Source organism: Oncorhynchus clarkii, chromosome 31 (genome assembly GCF_045791955.1).
Source record: "Oncorhynchus clarkii lewisi isolate Uvic-CL-2024 chromosome 31, UVic_Ocla_1.0, whole genome shotgun sequence".
Classification (NCBI taxonomy): Eukaryota; Metazoa; Chordata; class Actinopteri; order Salmoniformes; family Salmonidae; genus Oncorhynchus; species Oncorhynchus clarkii.
This window is the reverse complement of record NC_092177.1, coordinates 29,345,135-29,363,262: the sequence shown is the minus strand read 5'-3', so window position 1 is coordinate 29,363,262 and position 18,128 is coordinate 29,345,135. Positions and strand designations below refer to the sequence as shown.

The 18,128-nt window shown below is 44.1% G+C and overlaps 2 protein-coding genes across 5 annotated transcripts in view; both read left to right on the top strand.

Annotated features, from left to right (window-relative positions):
- The window catches only part of LOC139390497 (phospholipid-transporting ATPase IG-like), a 73,413-nt gene extending 59,510 nt beyond the window's left edge, over window positions 1-13,903 (top strand). For all 3 annotated transcript variants that reach the window (XM_071137625.1, XM_071137626.1, XM_071137627.1), the window contains 4 exons: window positions 104-260; window positions 7,613-7,724; window positions 9,264-9,295; window positions 9,640-13,903. In XM_071137625.1, the coding sequence (XP_070993726.1) occupies window positions 104-260; window positions 7,613-7,720 (265 nt within the window). In that variant the 3' untranslated portion in view covers window positions 7,721-7,724; window positions 9,264-9,295; window positions 9,640-13,903. The remainder of the gene's footprint in view (window positions 1-103; window positions 261-7,612; window positions 7,725-9,263; window positions 9,296-9,639) is intronic.
- An 871-nt stretch (window positions 13,904-14,774) lies between these two features.
- LOC139390498 (MCF.2 cell line derived transforming sequence a) overlaps window positions 14,775-18,128 on the top strand; it is a 29,440-nt gene continuing 26,086 nt past the window's right edge. The window contains exon 1 of one of the 2 annotated variants that reach the window (XM_071137629.1): window positions 14,775-15,560. In XM_071137629.1, coding sequence (XP_070993730.1) covers window positions 15,452-15,560 — 109 coding nt within the window. In that variant the 5' untranslated portion in view covers window positions 14,775-15,451. The remainder of the gene's footprint in view (window positions 15,561-18,128) is intronic. The other variant, XM_071137628.1, reaches the window with a different exon arrangement.

The window sequence follows — 18,128 nt, the reverse complement described above, 5'->3', positions numbered from 1 at the left end:
TAGTGATGGGCTGGAGCAAAAGCCAGCACGCCATGTAGCACCATGTGACTGCTGAATTTGGACTGACGTATGTGAATGTTATAAACCCTCTCCCTCCCGTCAGGCCTTTCCTTCGGCAGCAGCGTCTCTACTTTGTGTTTGCTAATATGCTGAGCTCTGTGTCAGCCTGGCTGATCATCATCCTGCTCATCCTGCTCAGCCTGTTGCCTGAGATCCTGCTGCTGGTCCTCCGAAAGCCCCGTGGGCCCCACTCACGACAGGTACTGTCCACATACAGTGATACCATATTGTTTAAATGTTAAAAGGGGTAACAACTCTTCAAAACACTTCATAGTAGTTTTCCTGTATTCGTATCTTTCATCATTTCTATGGGCTATGACTTGTCTTTTATGCGTCAGTGGAATAAGGAGACGTTCAGACGTCCCTGTATTTCTGTTTATACATAACCATCTTTATTTAAATTTAGAATTAACATTTTGTCCTTAAGTATCCATTTGTGTCTCCAAGAAGACTTGGTCATGCTTGACGGAGCCCATCGCTCTAAACACTTTAAAGGATCCGCCCATTTTTTTAAAAATTTTCACCTAAAATGACATGCACCAATTGAACTGCCTGTAGCTCAGGACCTGAAGCAAGGATATGCATATTCTTGATACCATTTCAAAGGGAACACTTTGAAGTTTGTGGAAATGTGAAATACATTTAGGAGAATATAACCCATTAGATCTAGTATAAGATGATACAAAGAAAAAAACGTTTTGTTTTGCTGTCATCTTTGAAATGCAAGAGAGGCCATTATGAATTATTCTAGCCCAGGCACAATTTTGACTTTGGCCACTAGATGACAGCAGTGCATTTGCAACGTTTTAGACTGATCCAATGAACTATTGCATATCTATTCAAAATGTTGTATCAAGACTGCCCAAATGTGCCTATTTAGTTTATTTATACATGTTCACGTTCATAATTGTGTACTCTCCTCAAACAATAGCATGGTATTCTTTCACTCTAATAGCTACTGTAAAATTGACAGTGCAGTTAGATTAACAAGAATTTAAGCTTTCTGCCCATATCATTTATAATTTTTTTTCTTACAACCTCATGCTAATCACATTAGCCTACGTTAGCTCAACCGTCCTGAGGTCAGGACATGGATCCTGTAGAGGTTAAAGAGCTCCTCCATAGCGGTCTGATTTGTGTTGTTGATATGGATGGAGATCACAGGAATAATCAAATTTGCCCCAGTCTCCCTTCTGAGGCCAGTATCCCCTGGTATTGCCTGTCACTCAATTAACTCCCCATGAGTCAAATTGGTTTTCCTTCAAAGTATTAGGAATGGTGTGATTTATCATATGCTTATTCATTTCAAGTTATTTGAAATCTATTTGATTTTTCAACTAAATATGCCCTTACAAATGTTTAGTTTTTTTGTGTGTGTGTATGGCCGATAAATGTAAATGTTTAACAAACTCATATTGATTTTCAGAATTTTCATGAGGTCAGATTAAAAGGTGTCGGGGACACACTGCGTGGGCAGCTATTTGTGCACCATAGGACTCATTGTCAATCAGTTCTGTGGTTCAAATACATTTAATTAAATGTCATTTATATTTAGGTTGTTTTTGCTCTCAGGTAACCTCAAAAAAGGGTTTGATATAACATTAATTTAGACCAAGAGGTTACGTTTGAACCTTTCTGGCACAGGCGTTCTGCTAGCAACCCACCTCGACAACATCTGGTGAAATTGCAGAGGGCCAAATTCAAAATACAGAAATAGTCATAATAAACATTCATAAAAAATACGAGCGAGAGACCAATAACAATTCCCCTATGAAATGACCCTCTGTAAACAAGCAAAACAGAGCAGTGATTTTAAGATGTTTTTATTGATTAGCATTCAACATAATGTCTGTACTGTGACGTCCATGTTCACTTCGCAACGGCTATGGAGGAGCAAGTGGCGCTCTCGGAAACATTCAGACAGAAACCGTTGGCCCAACTTTCTGTTTATTAGGTACACCCATCTAGTACCGGGTCGCCCCCCCCCCCCCCCCCCCCCCCCCCCTTACCTCCAGAACAGCCTGAGTTTTTTGGGGTGTGGATTCCACAAGTCGGAAAAGTTCAACAGGGATGTTGGTCCATGCTGACGCGACGGCGTCACGCAGTTGCTGCAGATTGGACGGCGGTACACCACCACCACCAGCCTGTACTGTTGACACCAGGCAGGATGGATCCATGGACTCATGCTGCTTACGCCAAATCCAGACTCTAGGATCAGCATGACGCTACAGGAACCGTGATTTGTCGGACCAGGCAATGTTTTTCCACTCAATTGTCCAGTATTGGTGATCATGTGCCCATTGGAGCTGCTGCTTCTTGTTTTTAGCTGATAGGAGTGGAACCTTGTGTGGTCGCTGCAATAGCCCATTCGGGACTAGGATCGCCGAGATGCCGTACTGCACACCACTGTTGTACTGCACCGTTATTTGTCTGTCGGTAGCTGGCCCTTTAGCTTGCGCGACTCTTGCCATTTTCCTTTGACCTCTCGGCAATTAGCTGTTTTCGCCCACAGGACTGCCGCTGACTGGATGCTTTTTGTTTGTCCCACCATTCTTGGTAAACCTTAGACCAGGGGTCTCCAACTTTTTCTAGCATGAGGGCTACTTAAAACAAATGAAATGTTGCAAGCTATTTTTTTTATAGCTTTCAAATAGGCTCATTCTTCTCCTCTACTTTTCTCGAGTCCTTAGTGTACAATGTGTTTTCGGTCAAGATAACTGGTAAGATGGTTAATAAACTGTATTTGGCACGACAGGCACCATACAATTACTTTGTATTTTCCCGAATTCTGTTTTATTTCCTGGTTTTGGATTATTTTCTGTTTTTTACTTTCATTATTACAATTATTCAAAGAAACAACACAAATAGATGTTCTGAGTCCATGTCAATTCTTAAATTACATCAGAAATCCATTTCTGAGGTCTGAAAAAGAAAAAGTTACACATTTAGATTTGAGTGTAATAAACCTTTAATAGAGCATTTAGCAAGAGAGGAATGTGTCATTCTAACGTTTCTGCTGTTAGGCCTACTGCTGCAACACTTGTCATGACACTGCGCAACTATGGCAACTGCTAACAATTAACATTTAATTGAGGTTTTTGGAGAAAGTCTTTCTGCCCACAAGACGGTTATCATTAGCAGCGCTAACTGGCTACATACAGAGTGATGGACAAACTCGCACACCTAACACAGGCAATATTGCTGGAGTTTAAGTTTGGCTTTTTAAACCAATAGTGACTAATCAGGGGTGGGATAATGTCAGTATGGCTTTGATTTGATAGTGGCCAGGACTTTATGACAGATTGCGATGGAACACGTGAAAAATGAATGTACTTTCAGAATTGATTGGCGAGCTACTCATAGGTCAGCTGCGAGCTACTGGTAGCTCTACCTGTTGGAGAACCCTGCTGTAGACACTGTTGTGCGTAAAAAGCCCAAGAGGGTGGCCCTTTCTGACATACTGGATCCGGTGTGCCTGGCACATGTCATGTCCCTCTAAGTTGCTTAGGTCACTCATTTTGTTCAATCGAATAGTAACTGGAGGCCTGTCTGCCTGCTTTATATAGCAGGCCACATGACTCACTGTCTGTAGGAGCGAACCATTTTCTTCAACGGGGGTGGTGTACCTAATTAACTGGCCGGTGAGTGTGTATAAATGCATGGAGTTGAAGTTGGAAGTTTACATACACCTTAGCCAAATACATTTAAACTCCGTTTTTCACAATTCCTGACATTTTAATCCTAGTAAAAATTCCCTGTCTTAGGTCAGTTAGGATCACCACTTTATTTTAAGAATGTGAAATGTCAGAATAATAGTCGAGTGATTTCTTTCTTTCAGCTTTTATTTCTTTCACCACATTCCCAGTAGGTCAGAAGTTTACATGCACTCAATTAGTATTTGGTAGCATTGCCTTTAAATTGCTTAACTTGTATCAAATGTTTCAGGTAGCCTTCCACAAGCTTCACACAATAAGTTGGGTGAATTTTGTCCCATTCCTCCTGACAGGGCTGGTGTAACGGAGTCAGGTTTGTAGGCCTCTTTGCTCGCACACGCTTTTTCAGTTCTCCCCTCAAATTTTCTATAGGATTGAGGTCAGGGCTTTGTGATGGCCACTCCAATACCTTGATTTTGTTGTCCTTAAGCCATTTTGCAACAACTTTGGAAGTATGCTTAGGGGTCATTGTCCATTTGGAAGACCCATTTGCGACCAAGCATTAACTTCCTGACTGATGTTGCTTCAATATATCCACATCATTTTCCATCCATGATGCCATCTATTTTGTGAAGTGCACCTCCTGCAGCAAAGCACCCCCACAACATGATGCTGCCACCCCCGTGCTTCACAGTTGGGATGGTGTTCTTCGGCTTGCAAGCTTCCCCATTTTTCCTCCAAACATAACGATGGTCATTATGGCCAAACGGTTATATTTTTGTTTCATCAGACCGGAGGACATTTCTCAAAAAAGTATGATGTTTGTCCCCATGTGCAGTTGCAAACTGTAGTCTGGCTTTTTTATGGCGGTTTGGAGCAGTGGCTTCTTCCTTTCTGAGCGGCCTTTCAGGTTATGTTGATATAGGACTCGTTTTACTGTGGATATAGGTACTTTTGTTCCAGTTTCCTCCAGCATCTTCATAAGGTCCTTTGCTGCTGTTCTGGGATTGATTTGCACTTTTCGCACCAAAGTACGTTAATCTCAAGGAGACTGAATGCATCTCCTTCCTGAGCAGTATGACGGCTGCGCGTGGTCCCATGGTGTTTATACTTGCGTACTATTGTTTTTACAGATGAACGTGGTACCTTCAGGCATTTGGTAATTGCTCCCTTGGATGAACCAGACTTGTGGAGTTCCACACTTTTTTTTCTGTGGTCTTGGCTGATTTATTTTGATTTCCCTTGATGTCAAGCAAAGAGGCACTGAGTTTGAAGGTAGGCCTTGAAATACATCCACAGTTACACCTCCAATTGACTCAAATTATGTCAATTAGTCTATCAGAAGCTTCTAAAGCCATGATATAGTTTTCTAGAATTTTCCAAGCTTTTTAAAGGCGCAGTCAGCTTAGTATATGTAAACTTCTGACCCACTGGAATTGTGATACAGTGAATTATAAGTTAATGTCTGTAAACAATTGTTGGAAAAATGACTTGTCATGCACAAAGTAGATGTCCTAACCGACTTGCCAAAACTATAGTTTGTTAACAAGAAATTTGTGGAGTGGTTGAAAAACTTGTTTTAATGACTCCAACCTAAGTGTATGTAAACGTCCGACTTCACCTGTACGTGCATGCATACAAAAGTATCTGCACACCCCTTCAAATTAGTGGATTTGGCTATTCAGCCTCACCCGTTGCTGAGAGGTGTATACATTCAAGCATACAGCCATGCAATCTCCATAGACAAACATTGGCACTAGAATGGCCTTACTGTAGAGATCAGTGACTTTCAATGTGGCACCGTCATTGGATGCCACCTTTCCGCCCTGCTAGATCTGTCCTCTGTTGCAACACTCACTACCGAGTTCCAAACTGCCTCTGGTTCCAAACTGCCTCTGGAAGCAACGTCAGCAACAAGAAATGTTTGTCGGGAGCTTCAAGAAATGGGTTTCTGAGGCCTAGCAGCCGCACACAAGCCTAAGATCACCATGCGTTCTCTGGAGTGATGAATCACGCTTCACCATCTGGCATTGCGATGAATGAATCTGGATGTATTAATAATTTGGGGAATGCTTATTTGTCCTGTTACACACTTGTGCGTTTCTTGCGTATCCCACCTCCTCTTGAGACACCCGCTGGGAGTGGGGTCACTGCCAGGGTTACCATTGCACGGCGCCCCTGGAGCAATTAGGGTTAAGTGCCTTGTTCAAGTGCACAGGGAGTTTTCACCTTACCGGCTCCGGTATTCAAACCAGTGACCTTTCGGTTACTGGCCGAACGCTCTAACCTTGAGGCTATCTTGCCGCACCCTATATAAGACTCTGCCCCATCCTAACTAAATGTTATCTCTCTAACTCTGCTGCTTTGTAGTAATACATTCTCTACAGTCTCTCTCCCCTACTCTCACTTCCTCTTATTGCCTCTTCTGTTTCTTCCTTTCTGTCCTGCCTGCTTTGCTGCAGATCAAGCAACGGCTTCCTTCGTCGGGGACGTCCACTATCTTCATGCTGTCACAGACCGCCAGTACTCACAGCTTCTCCTGGAGTGACTGAGGTCTCTCTTTCCCTTTACTGCCTCTCCTTTTCTCTCCTCCTTGTTCCCCCACCCACTCTCCTCCTTGTTCCCCCACCCACTCTCCTCCTTGTTCCCCCACCCACTCTCCTCCTTGTTCCCCCACCCACTCTCCTCCTTGTTCCCCCACCCACTCTCCTCCTTGTTCCCCCACCCATTCTCCTCCTTGTTCCCCCACCCACTCTCCTCCTTGTTCCCCCACCCACTCTCCTCCTTGTTCCCCCACCCACTCTCCTCCTTGTTCCCCCACCCACTCTCCTCCTTGTTCCCCCACCCACTCTCCTCCTTGTTCCCCCACCCACTCTCCTCCTTGTTCCCCCACCCACTCTCCTCCTTGTTCCCCCATCCACTCTCCTCCTTGTTCCCCCACCCACTCTCCTCCTTGTTCCCCCATCCACTCTCCTCCTTGTTCCCCCACCCACTCTCCTCCTTGTTCCCCCACCCACTCTCCTCCTTGTTCCCCCATCCACTCTCCTCCTTGTTCCCCCACCCACTCTCCTCCTCGCTCTCCTCCCATCTGTCCTGTCCTGCTTGTCAGATTCGTCCCCTCCTCCTTCCTTTAACATCCAGTTGGCCTTGATTGACCATTCTAGAGGTTCCCTGTTCAGGTCATGGTGAGGTTAAAGAGAAGCTACCTTTCTAACCACTGTCTAGACTGGGTGGTAAATGTTTTGTTATTTCAGGATCATTTGAGAATGCTTATGTAAATGCTGGGTTGCCCAATGCCAAGCCATCTCACTTCCCCAGCAATTGTGTTTTTTTGTTTGTTGCTGCAGCGTTGGTCCTATGTCTAATTCAGTATGTCTGAGTGCATCAGTCAGTGTGTCTTTCCTGCCCGTGCTGCCACTGTGCCTGCTGTCTCTGCATGCCTGTCCAGGTGAATGCAGCACGCAAACAAATGAGATTTACCTGCATGCCAGCGTGCTCCAGACTCCAGCCAACCCTGGACCCCACCACAACCGCAGTGGGCCACTACAGACATTTCTGGGTGGTTGTGTGTTGCTATGAATGTGTCTTTTTAATCATAACTAATCTTTCTAGTTAAAGTCACCCAAATGCCCCAAAGGATATTTGAAGTATTTGGATAGCTGTACCAATAATGTGTATTAGTCTATTAAGATGGCTTTGTGTTGACCTTAAATAATGTGACATTAGGAACGACGCAAGCTTTCTAAAACATTGACCCTCCTGGGTAGAGGAGAGAGAATTCACCAAGGAGAGTGTGTGTGTTTTAAACTACATTACATTGTCCAACTTCTGTCTCAAGTGTGTAAGTGTCTGTCTGTCAGCACGAGGTGCCATTAGTGTCTCTTGCTTCACCCTTCCAGAAGAAGCCGGTGGTTCAGTCGGGCGAGGGGGAAACCCAGTCTCCCCGGTCTTCAGCCAGGCCCCTGCTCATGAAAACCTTTTCAGACGAGTCCAATACTATCCTATGAACAGGTACCGACCCCCAACTCTGCCCCTTAGTTAAAACAATCAAATACCCCCCAAAAGAAACCCTTTAGCTGTCTAGATCTGCGGAGACCCAGTGCTCTTTAACTGTAACCAGAATCCTGCTTCCCGTGCCTTCAACATCTTCTTTTAAGAAGTTGGTTCAGTCCTCTAATGGCTACTGTAACCCATACTTCCTGTGTGTTGAGCTCTGACTGGTTGGCTGAAAAGTGTATTGTTCATAATGGCTGCGTCATATTTTTGCTTGTGAAATATGTACATTGGATATGGATAAACATTTAACTGTGTCCGAATGTATAAATTGATGTCAGAAGGGGAGCCTTTTCCAATATGATCCACTAAGCCAGGACAGTCGATGCTCTTTTCAGCCTCCCAGTAGACGACCGGCTCATTGTGGCCTTGCATGTGGTCTTTAAGGATTTCCAGTTACCTTTTTGACTGAGTATGGACTCCGTTGAGGATCGGGGATGAATCTGTCTCATCAGTGTGTGAATGTGAGTGTCTGTTTTTCTTTTTCCTCTTTATTCCTAATGAAATATTGCAGACCTCGTAATCTGCCTTTTTTAATTTCTCCCCTTGTGGAGTTGTCATTTATATGGTGGTTGTGGTGTCCCTCCTGGTTGCATGTGCAATGTACTATTTGTGTGTTACTGGCGTCTTGTATTTTCCATTTGCAAGTACTACATTTTGTTACCCCTTTCCTTTGCCTGATTGTATGTTGCTCTTCCTACATCAAAATGAACTGACCGTTGCCTGGAGTGAATGTGTCAAATAAAATAAAATTGTATCGGTCAAATCTTTTTGCTGTGTGACCTGACGTTTTAATTTGGGAGCACCAGTGCGACTACAAACATATCTGCCAGATTATAATTGTTTTAATGATTAAGGGAAAGGGGATACCTAGTCAGTTGCACGGCTGAATGCATTCAACCCAAGACCTCTGAATCAGAGAGGTGCGGGGGGGCTGCCTTAATCGACATCCACGTCATTGGCGCCGGGGGTTGTTAACTGCCTTTCTCAAGGGCAGAACGATTTTACAGCTCAAACGGCTAGACGACCTGCCACCCCTTCGCTGTTTCCGAGTACCCTAGATAAGAAAGTGAGTCCAGATTCCTGACCGTGGTGGTTGCACCTTTACTACAGAGAGAACCGCCCGTCTGTAGCCAGAACTGTTGGACAGTTGTGACCATGTTACCGGCGCTACGGTTTTGCTGGAGATGATAAACAAATGTCTTAACAGTGTTAGATATTACTTTCCTAGGGTACAAAATGTGCTTCAAAAGTACATAGAATTCATATAGGCCCAATAAAGTCTGTATATCTCAATTGATTTTAAAATGACATTTCCTGGTGCTCCTAAATTTTATGTGGTGCTCCTAACTTTAAAATAATTTGAGTGCAACAGTGCTACCAATGTAAAATGCTAATTGGGAGCCCTGGTTCTGTTTATTGGCAAGTCTGGGTTAACACCAGGCTTTACGCTCCCATCCATCACCTGTATTTAACCTGCTTCTCTATTCTTCCCAGCCTTCAGAGGACTCCCTCCTAAAAACATCCAGGTAAAACAAGGGTTAATCTCACATGTCTTAATCCTCGGCTATCGCCTCATGGTCTTCTTGGGTTCCATACACTTCTAGAATCATCAGGGATGATCACATGATATCAGAGCAGTAGATATTCTATGATTTGATTTGAGTTAATCTGCTTTCAGGGGAGGTGTGTCCAATCAATTTTATTTGGGGGTATGTGGTCAATTCTATCAGATTTTTGGGGTCAACATTTAATGGTGTCTGTCATGGTGCTGCTCTTTGTTGCCACCTTCCAGTGGTTGGCATTTGGCAGGAGCAGGATTCTGTCTATGGTGGTGGACTGACTTCTGTCTCTGTGTGTTTGTCCTCTCCAGATCGCTGCTGTCACGCCCTTGTCCTACAAGCACCTGATCGGGCAGGAGTGAAGGGCAGAACGGAGGGTTAACTATACTGCGGCCAGTGTCTTTCAGGCCCCCATGGCAGTCAAGCTGGCTGCCAGCACTTTTGCCTGATCTAAAAAGAAAATGGAAATTGACAAAAAGAAAATAGAAAAGATGCTAGAAGAGCCAGGGATGGACTCCTGTCACCCTCTTCCTGTTTCCCTCTGCATGTCTGCAGAGTACTGCACCACTGGCCCACGCAGCACAGGCCGTTTTTACAGCGGTTTTACTGCACTATTCAGACAGGAGGCATGAGTTTCCGCAGTTTCTTTTTCTTTCTTAAAAAATCGAAATGAATGCGCACACGGCTACCTTGTCAGTAGTACTACTATGATCTCCTGTGTTCTAACATGCAGCCACACCTCCACTGACCCAGAATGATTCATCTGCATGAAACGAAGGAGGCTCCATGAATGCCACTTGCTATTACTTGTGTGTTTAGGTCAAGGTTTGTTAAAACAAAAATGTTACTTAACTTTCTGAAACAGATTCCACAGTTCCGGGCCCAAATAGTATGTACAGTACCAGTCAAATGTTTTAGAACACCTTCTCATTCAAGGGTTTTTCTTTTATTTTTATTATTTTCTACGTTGTAGAGTAATTGTGAAGACGTCAAAATTATGAAATGACACATGGAATCATGTAGTAACCAAAAAACTGTTGAAGAAATCAAGATGTATTTGAGATTCTTCAAAGTAGCCACCCTTTGCCTTGATGACAGCTTTGCACACTCTTGCCATTCTCTCAACCAGCTTCACCTGGAATGCTTTTCCAATTGGGTTGAGGTTGAGTGATTGTGGAGGTCAGGTCATCTGATGCAGCACTCCATCACTCTCCTTGGTCAAATAGCCCTTTCACTGCCTGGAGGTGTGTTTTGGGTCATTGTCCTGTTGAAAAACAAATGATAGTCCCAATATACGCAAACCAGGTGGGATGGTGTATCTCTGCATAATTCTGTGGTAGCCATGCTGGTTAAGTGTGCCTTGAATTCTAAATAAATCACAGAAAATGTCACCAGCAAAGCACCATCACACCTCATCCAAGCTTCATGGTGGCAACCACACATGTGGAGATCATCCATTCACCTAGGTTGGAACCAAAAATCTCAAATTTGGACTCATCAGACCAAAGGACAGATTTCTGCGGTCTAATGTCCATGGCTCGTGTTTCTTGGCCCAAGCAGGTCTCTCCTTATTGGTGTCCTTTAGTAGTGTTTTCTTTGCAGCAATTGAACCATGAAGGACTGATTCACACAGTCTCCTCTGAGCAGTTGATGTTGAGATGTGTCTTACTTGAACCCTGAAGCATTTATTTGGGCTGCAATCTGAGGTGCAGTTAACTCTAATGAACTTATCCTCTGCAGCAGAGGTAACTCTGGGTCTTCCTTTATTGTGGCGGTCCTCATGAGAGCCAGTTTCATCATAGCGTTTGATGGTTTTTGCGACTGCACTTGAAGAAACTTTCAAAGTTCTTGACATTTTCTGGATTGACTGACCTTCATGTCTTAAAGTAATGATGGACTGTTGTTTCTCTTTGCTTATTTGAGCTGTTCTTGCCATAATATAGCCCTATTTGGTAAAAGACCAAGTCTATCTTCTGTTTCCAACACCTACCTTGTCACAACACAACTGATTGTCTCAAACACATTAAAAAGGAAAGAAATTCCATAAATTAACGTTTAACAAGGCACAGATTGTTAATTGAAATGCATTCCAGGTGACTACCTCATGATGGCAAAGGGTGACTACTTTGAAGAATATAAAATATATAAAATTCATTTTGATGTAACTTTTTGGTTACTACGTTATTTCATGTTATTTCATAGTTTTGATGGCTTCACTATTATTCTAGAAAGTAGAAAATAGTAAGAAATAAAGAAAAACCCTTGAATGAGTAGGTGTCTAAACTTTTGACTGGTACTGTAAGTTACATGATTCCAGTCCAGGGATAAAGAAAGCATGTTCGCTCAATACAGACGACACTGCACACGAGTTACTGAATATCTTAAACAAAATGGGAGGTTTTAGAGGCACAGCCCCCTACTGGGTTAAGGGAGGGTTTAGAGGCACAGCCCCCTACTGGGTTAAGGGAGGGTTTAGAGGCACAGCCCCCTACTGGGTTAAGGGAGGGTTTAGAGGCACAGCCCCCTACTGGGTTAAGGGCGGGTTTAGAGGCACAGCCCCCTACAGGGTTAAGGGAGGGTTTAGAGGCACAGCCCCCTACTGGTTTAATTCTCCATTTTCCCATCTTCCCGAAAAGTGTATGTGAGTTAATCAAAATGACCGGTAATGACTTGTGCTTGCCAACGTTTCTACCTGGTTCCGTGTCTGGAGCGTGACATGTATCTTCCAAGCAGAAGGCCGGTGATAATACAACAAAATCCCAATTGGATTGTGTAAATTATTACATGTGCTGTAGCTATAGATCTGAACCTGTTTGAATGTCTAATGCTTGAAGCCAAAAATGTATCTGACCTGGGGAGATGCATGTCATGCCCAGCACCGTCCAAATATTGCAAAATATGTTGCAGAGTGTGAGCAAGTTGTTTGTGTGAATGTGTTTCTCATACATCAGTTACCCAGCTGTACTGGATGGGATCGATGGCCTAAAAAGCAACCTGTGTGTTTCATTGAGACACGTACAGTGTTTTCATAGGAATACCTGTAGCTTCCCTGTAGATTAGCACGTGGTTGTCATGACCTGTCCTCTAAAGGACATCAGGTGTTCTGAGGATTTTCCTTTGGGCATGCGGTCAGAAAGGCACATTTTGTCGTATGCCGAAACACACGCATAATGCGCACACACCTACGCATTCACTAATACGCACATGCACTAAAGGCCTAAAATGAGGTATCTATGTCCCATTACCACTTAGTGTTTGTCAAAGGTAACGATCCCAACTCCAGACTTGCTCATCAGGTAATGTGACCACCTGCTGACCTTACATCAACATCCATATCTATTTAGGATATCTGAGAAGGGTTTCTTACTGACCTCTGGTGTTAGTGCTTCATACATTCCGTTTCTACATGCCATGATTTGAATCAATTTTAGATTCTACGGGTGGATTTTTGTTTTGGAACGTGTAAGAATCTATTTGACATATTTATTGTTCTGTGTAATTTTACCCACAAATGTTATATTTTTATTACGTATTTGTTTTATTGTGCAATTTCAGTATGCCTGCGTTACTTCAGACGAGATGTGTGCCCCTGTGCCAACCCGTATGTCTTACCTTACACCATATCCTGTTCCCTCCACCATTCTGGTCGCAGGTCAGATTACAGAGCACTGGTTAGAGGTCAGTCAAGCCATATCTAGGCTTTGAATAGAGCTTCGGGTATTTCTGGCACAGAGGGGTATGTCTTGTCCTTTAAAAAAATGCCATAACTATCAAATATTTGATAATGATGGCTGTAGTTCCTAAGTTCAGTAGCTTTAGTTCAGATGGACTTCATTCCAGATCCTTAGTGGTTGGAGATACTGTAACATCTACATGCTGGCTGTACATGATACTGAGCATATGCAACCTGGTGTCCCTTCCATGCCAAATGTGATTTACCATACTTTCATATGGGAGAAATGTATATATTTTTCTTGACTTCAAGGGTCTGGAGTGCCCAGAGGGTTGTGTACACCAGATGGCAATATTACGGAGGACTCTTTGTAACGTTTCCTTTTGAAACACTAAAGCTATCAGGGGGCTGAGTATGGGCTGTGCTCAGACTAGCGTGGAGATACCGCTGGACTCTCACCTGCCTGGGCTGTGTCCTAGGTCGGGGTAGGAGTAGGACTTACTATATGAGGGGGGGGGGGCATTACAGATGCTGTTTTCAAAAGCTTACAAAATGTATTGGTTTCACGTGTTTTGCCTGACCAAAAAAACAAAAAAGAATGATTGTATTTTTAATGCAACCCTTTTTCCAGCCATTTTTGTAAGAATAATCGAAACGTCCCAAAAAAAAAGCACGAGTGGCTGGATGAATGTGGAGAATGGCCCTGTCCCACGGGTGACCGCTGGGGTGGGGTGCTGTGGGGTGACGGGCACAAAATGGGCACCTCACCCTGGCCCCAGGACCACCCCACGTCTGGCCCCTCGGGCTCCAGCCTCGGCACTCTGAACCTCCGACCTGAATGTAGCACTTTAAGACCAGTTTGTTCAACACAGTTTTTCTGTAATAAATCACAATATTATGAATGTCTTTTATTTATGAACTTGTGGTATGCTTGAGTGAACTTGTGTATCAGCAAGCATACTTGTCTTATGCTTAGCATGGTCTGTTAGTGTGGGCTTTGCAGGACTGCACGTATGTGTACCACAGGAGGCTGCTGATAGGAGGATGGCTCATTCAAATTGCTGGGGTGGAGTGAATTAAATGGTATCAAACTCAGGGAAACCATGTGTTTTGATGTATTTGGTACCATTTATGTTGCAGCAATTACAATGAGCCAATCCTCCCCAATTAAGGCACCACCAGCCGCCTGTGGACTGTGCGTGTACGCCTGGCCACACCAAGCAGATGCTCTGCGGTAATGAGGTGGCTGAGAGGCTTATCTGGATCAACCGGGCTGCTGAAGGCTAGAGCTCCACAGCAGAGTTCAGACCGAGTGGCCCTGTAGCACGCCACTCAACCTGCCACCACAGCACCACCCGACACTGTATTAATGTAGGTTCATATCCTTCTGTTACTCTACTCCTTCCGTGGATTCACGTGTGTCTGAGTCCTGGTCGGTTGAGGGGAGACGTAGGCAGAGTAACTGGGGGAGTGGAGATGAGTGAAGCTGTGTCTATTTTGTACAATGATACCCGTTCATATTCCTGTGCCTTCGTTTGAATGTGTCCGTTGTGTGTTAATGTGTGTGCACTTGCATGGGCAGAACAATGTGTTGGCTTAGACAAGAACGGGAGAATAATGTACCGTTTACAATGGCTCTATTGACACTTAAATGTGTAGCACACGGTTCTGTGTGTGTCCCAGAATATTGAGTAGGAGGAAGCAGCAACACTCGTGTCAGATAGCCCAGCAGTGCTGTATGCGGTAGGTCAGCCAGGCAGCGCTGTGTGGAATCAGCCCACAATCTGCTACAGGAATAGAGTGACCACTAAGACAGAGGAAAGCGGAGAGAAGGAGGGGTCTTAAAAGTTGGGAGGGATTTGTCAGTGTGTCAGGATGGGAGCCACTGTGCCTCAGCAGCGGCAGAGCTGACGCACTAAAATCCAGACTGAGGGCAAGAGGGGGATAAAGGGAGGGCACAGAGGAAAAAGAGTGTGGCCAGATGGAGGGTGCAGTGTTTGTTTTGAAGTGGCAGACTGGTGTTCATTAAGGGTTAGTGGCTGTAGCTGAGAGCAAGATAGTCCCTCACTGGACTGAATATTAGTGAGTGTGTGTGTGAGGGAAAAGTGCATCGTTGAATCAGGACTGTCTTGGCCACAGCAGCCAGAAAACCTACCATTGATTTTCTGTGTGGACTGCACACTTCCTCCTCTGCTGTACTGGGTTCTTCTGTACATGCGGCTCAAGGTGACTCAGGATCCGATCCAGCCCCTGGGAGCCTCCTGACTGGGTCCCTGGATCTACAGGGAAAAGTGGGTTGAAGCTTCCTCTCTACCCCCCTGGAAGTGGAGTCAGACTGGGGATAGGACCGTAGGATAATAAGGATGTGAGGCCTTGACACCAGCCATTACCCACTACCGGGCCTGCTTGTGTTCTGTCCAGCCCTGTGGAGGTGGATAAGGGGGAAGGGAATGGGCCCAGCTTCACTGCAGGAGGAGACCGAGCAGGAGCCCGGGGGAGAAATGGAGTGCTACCACAGCCTTCTGCAGGCTGGCTCTCAGCTAGAGAACACACTGCAGCGTAAGTACCTCTCCTGTACTGCCCCATCACTGGCATATGGGGACATAACTGTCTTAAATATCATGGTAGCCTACACAGGGAAATATTGTGCAATGTTAAATATTCTGTATGGAGGCGTAGCACCGTCATAATACATGGACAATATTAAAACTCATAGGGTAGTGTTAGGTCTGTTGATGGGATGGTTGCTGCTGTATTCCAGCAGTGGTCATGACGTAGCCATGCAGGGATTAATGTGCTATTTCTAAACCCCGCGGGGATGGTTTTTATCCATAGCGAACATGTGTAGAGATATTTGTAAGTACATGCCACATCTGGGTGTGTTTGGAGAAATGCCAAACAAAGTATTCGGTCAGTGAAATTAATAAACTATAGATTTATTATACATTTTGTGACACTGAATTGATTAGAACTTTCCCGGGGAACCTATCAAGGTCTAGTTCTGAATGGTTGCTCGCAGCTTTTTCAAGTTGAATGATAAAAAAAAAAATCCTCTATTGGGGGAGGAATAGGAATCCTGTAAGAGCAGCCAGTTGGCAGATCTGACAATTAAATGATGAAGAGGAGTAGTGCTGCATCCCTGCCATGGTCCAGATACTACAGTAGATGTGATAAACAGTGCCCAAGAAACCATATTCCACGTTCTCCCCTGTCCTTTAATATCTATGGATTCAAATACAAATCCAATGAAGAAGAAAGGGCCAGTTTCTCATCAGTGTTTCATTTACAAATCCAATGAAGAAGAAAGGGCTAGTTTCTCATCAGTGTTTCATTTACAAATCCAATAAAGAAGAAAGGGCTAGTTTCTCATCAGTGTTTCATTTACAAATCCACTGAAGAAGAAAGGGCTAGTTTCTCATCAGTGTTTCATTTACAAATCCAATGAAGAAGAAAGGGCCAGTTTCTCATCAGTGTTTCATTTACAAATCCAATGAAGAAGAAAGGGCCAGTTTCTCATCAGTGTTTCATTTACAAATCCAATGAAGAAAGGGCTAGTTTCTCATCAGTGTTGATTCATTTCCAACTGTGATGACAGTTTGTTGGACTTCAGTTACAGTACAGCTCCTGGTGGTTTGTACCTCTAGTACAGTGGTTCCCAAACGTTTCATTGTCCCGTTCTCCTTCAAACATTCAACCTCCAGCTGCGTACCCCCTCTAGCACCAGGGTCAGCGCACTCTCAAATGTTATTTTTTGCCATCATTGTAAGCCTGCCACACACACACAATACGATACATTTATTAAACATAAGAATGAGGGAGTTTTTGTCACAACCCGAATCGTGGGACGTGACAAAGAGCACAAATAATAATAAATAATTTTGCTCTTTATTTAACCATCTTACATGACTGGTGAATAACTCACCACAGGTTAATGAGAAGGGTGTGCTGAAAGGATGCACATAACTCTGCAATGTTGGGTTGTATTGGAGAGAGTCTCAGTCTTAAATCCTTTTCCACACAGTCTGTGACTGTATTTAGTTTTCATGCTAGTGAGGGCCGAGAATCCACTCTCACATAGGTACGTGGTTGCAAAGGGCATCAGTGTCTTAACAGTGCGATTTGACAAGGCAGGATACTCTGAGTGCAGGCCAATCCAGAAATCTGTCAGTGGCTTCTGATTAAATTCCATTTTCACAGAACCGCTTGTTGCAATTTCGATGAGGCTCTCTTGTTCAGATATCGGCAAGTGGACTGGAGGCAGGGCATGGAAGGGATAACGAATCCAGTTTGTGTCGTCCGTTTCAAGAAAGTACCTATGTAATTGCACACCCAGCTCACTCAGGTGCTTCGCTATATCACATTTGACATTGTCCGTAAGCTTGAGTTAATTTGCACACAAAAAAATCATACAATGATGGAAAGACCTGTGTGTTGTCCTTGTTAATGCAGACATAGAAGAGCTCTAACTTCTTGATCATAGCCTCAATTTTGTCCCGCACATTGAATATGGTGGCGGAGAGTCCCTGTAATTCTAGATTCCAATCGTTCAGACGAGAAAAAACGTCACCCAGATAGGCCAGTCGTGTGAGAAACTCGTAATCATGCAAGCGGTCAGATAAGAGAGAACTTTAAACTCGTCTCTCAATTTAAAAAAACATGTCAATACTTTGCCCCTTGATAACCAGCGCACTTCTGTATGTTGTAAAAGCATTACATGGTCGCTGCCCATGTCATTGCATAGTGCAGAAAATACACGAGTTCAGGGGCCTTGCTTTAACGAAGTTAACCATTTTCACTGTAGTGTCCAAAACGTCTTTCAAGCTGTCAGGCATTCCTTTGGCAGCAAGAGCCTCTCGGTGGATGCTGCAGTGTACCCAAGTGGCGTCGGAGGCAACTGCTAGGCGTGTTATCACTCCACTATGTCTCCCTGTCATGGCTTTTGCACCATCAGTACAGATACCAACACATCTTGACCAACAAAGTCCATTTGATGTCACAAAGCTGTCGCGTACTTTAAAAATATAATATCCTGTTGTCCTGGTTTCTAGTGGTTTACAGAAGAGGATGTCTTCAAAACATCTCCTTCCAGGTCATTGATGCATCGTGAAACAGTATTGTTTGATGAAG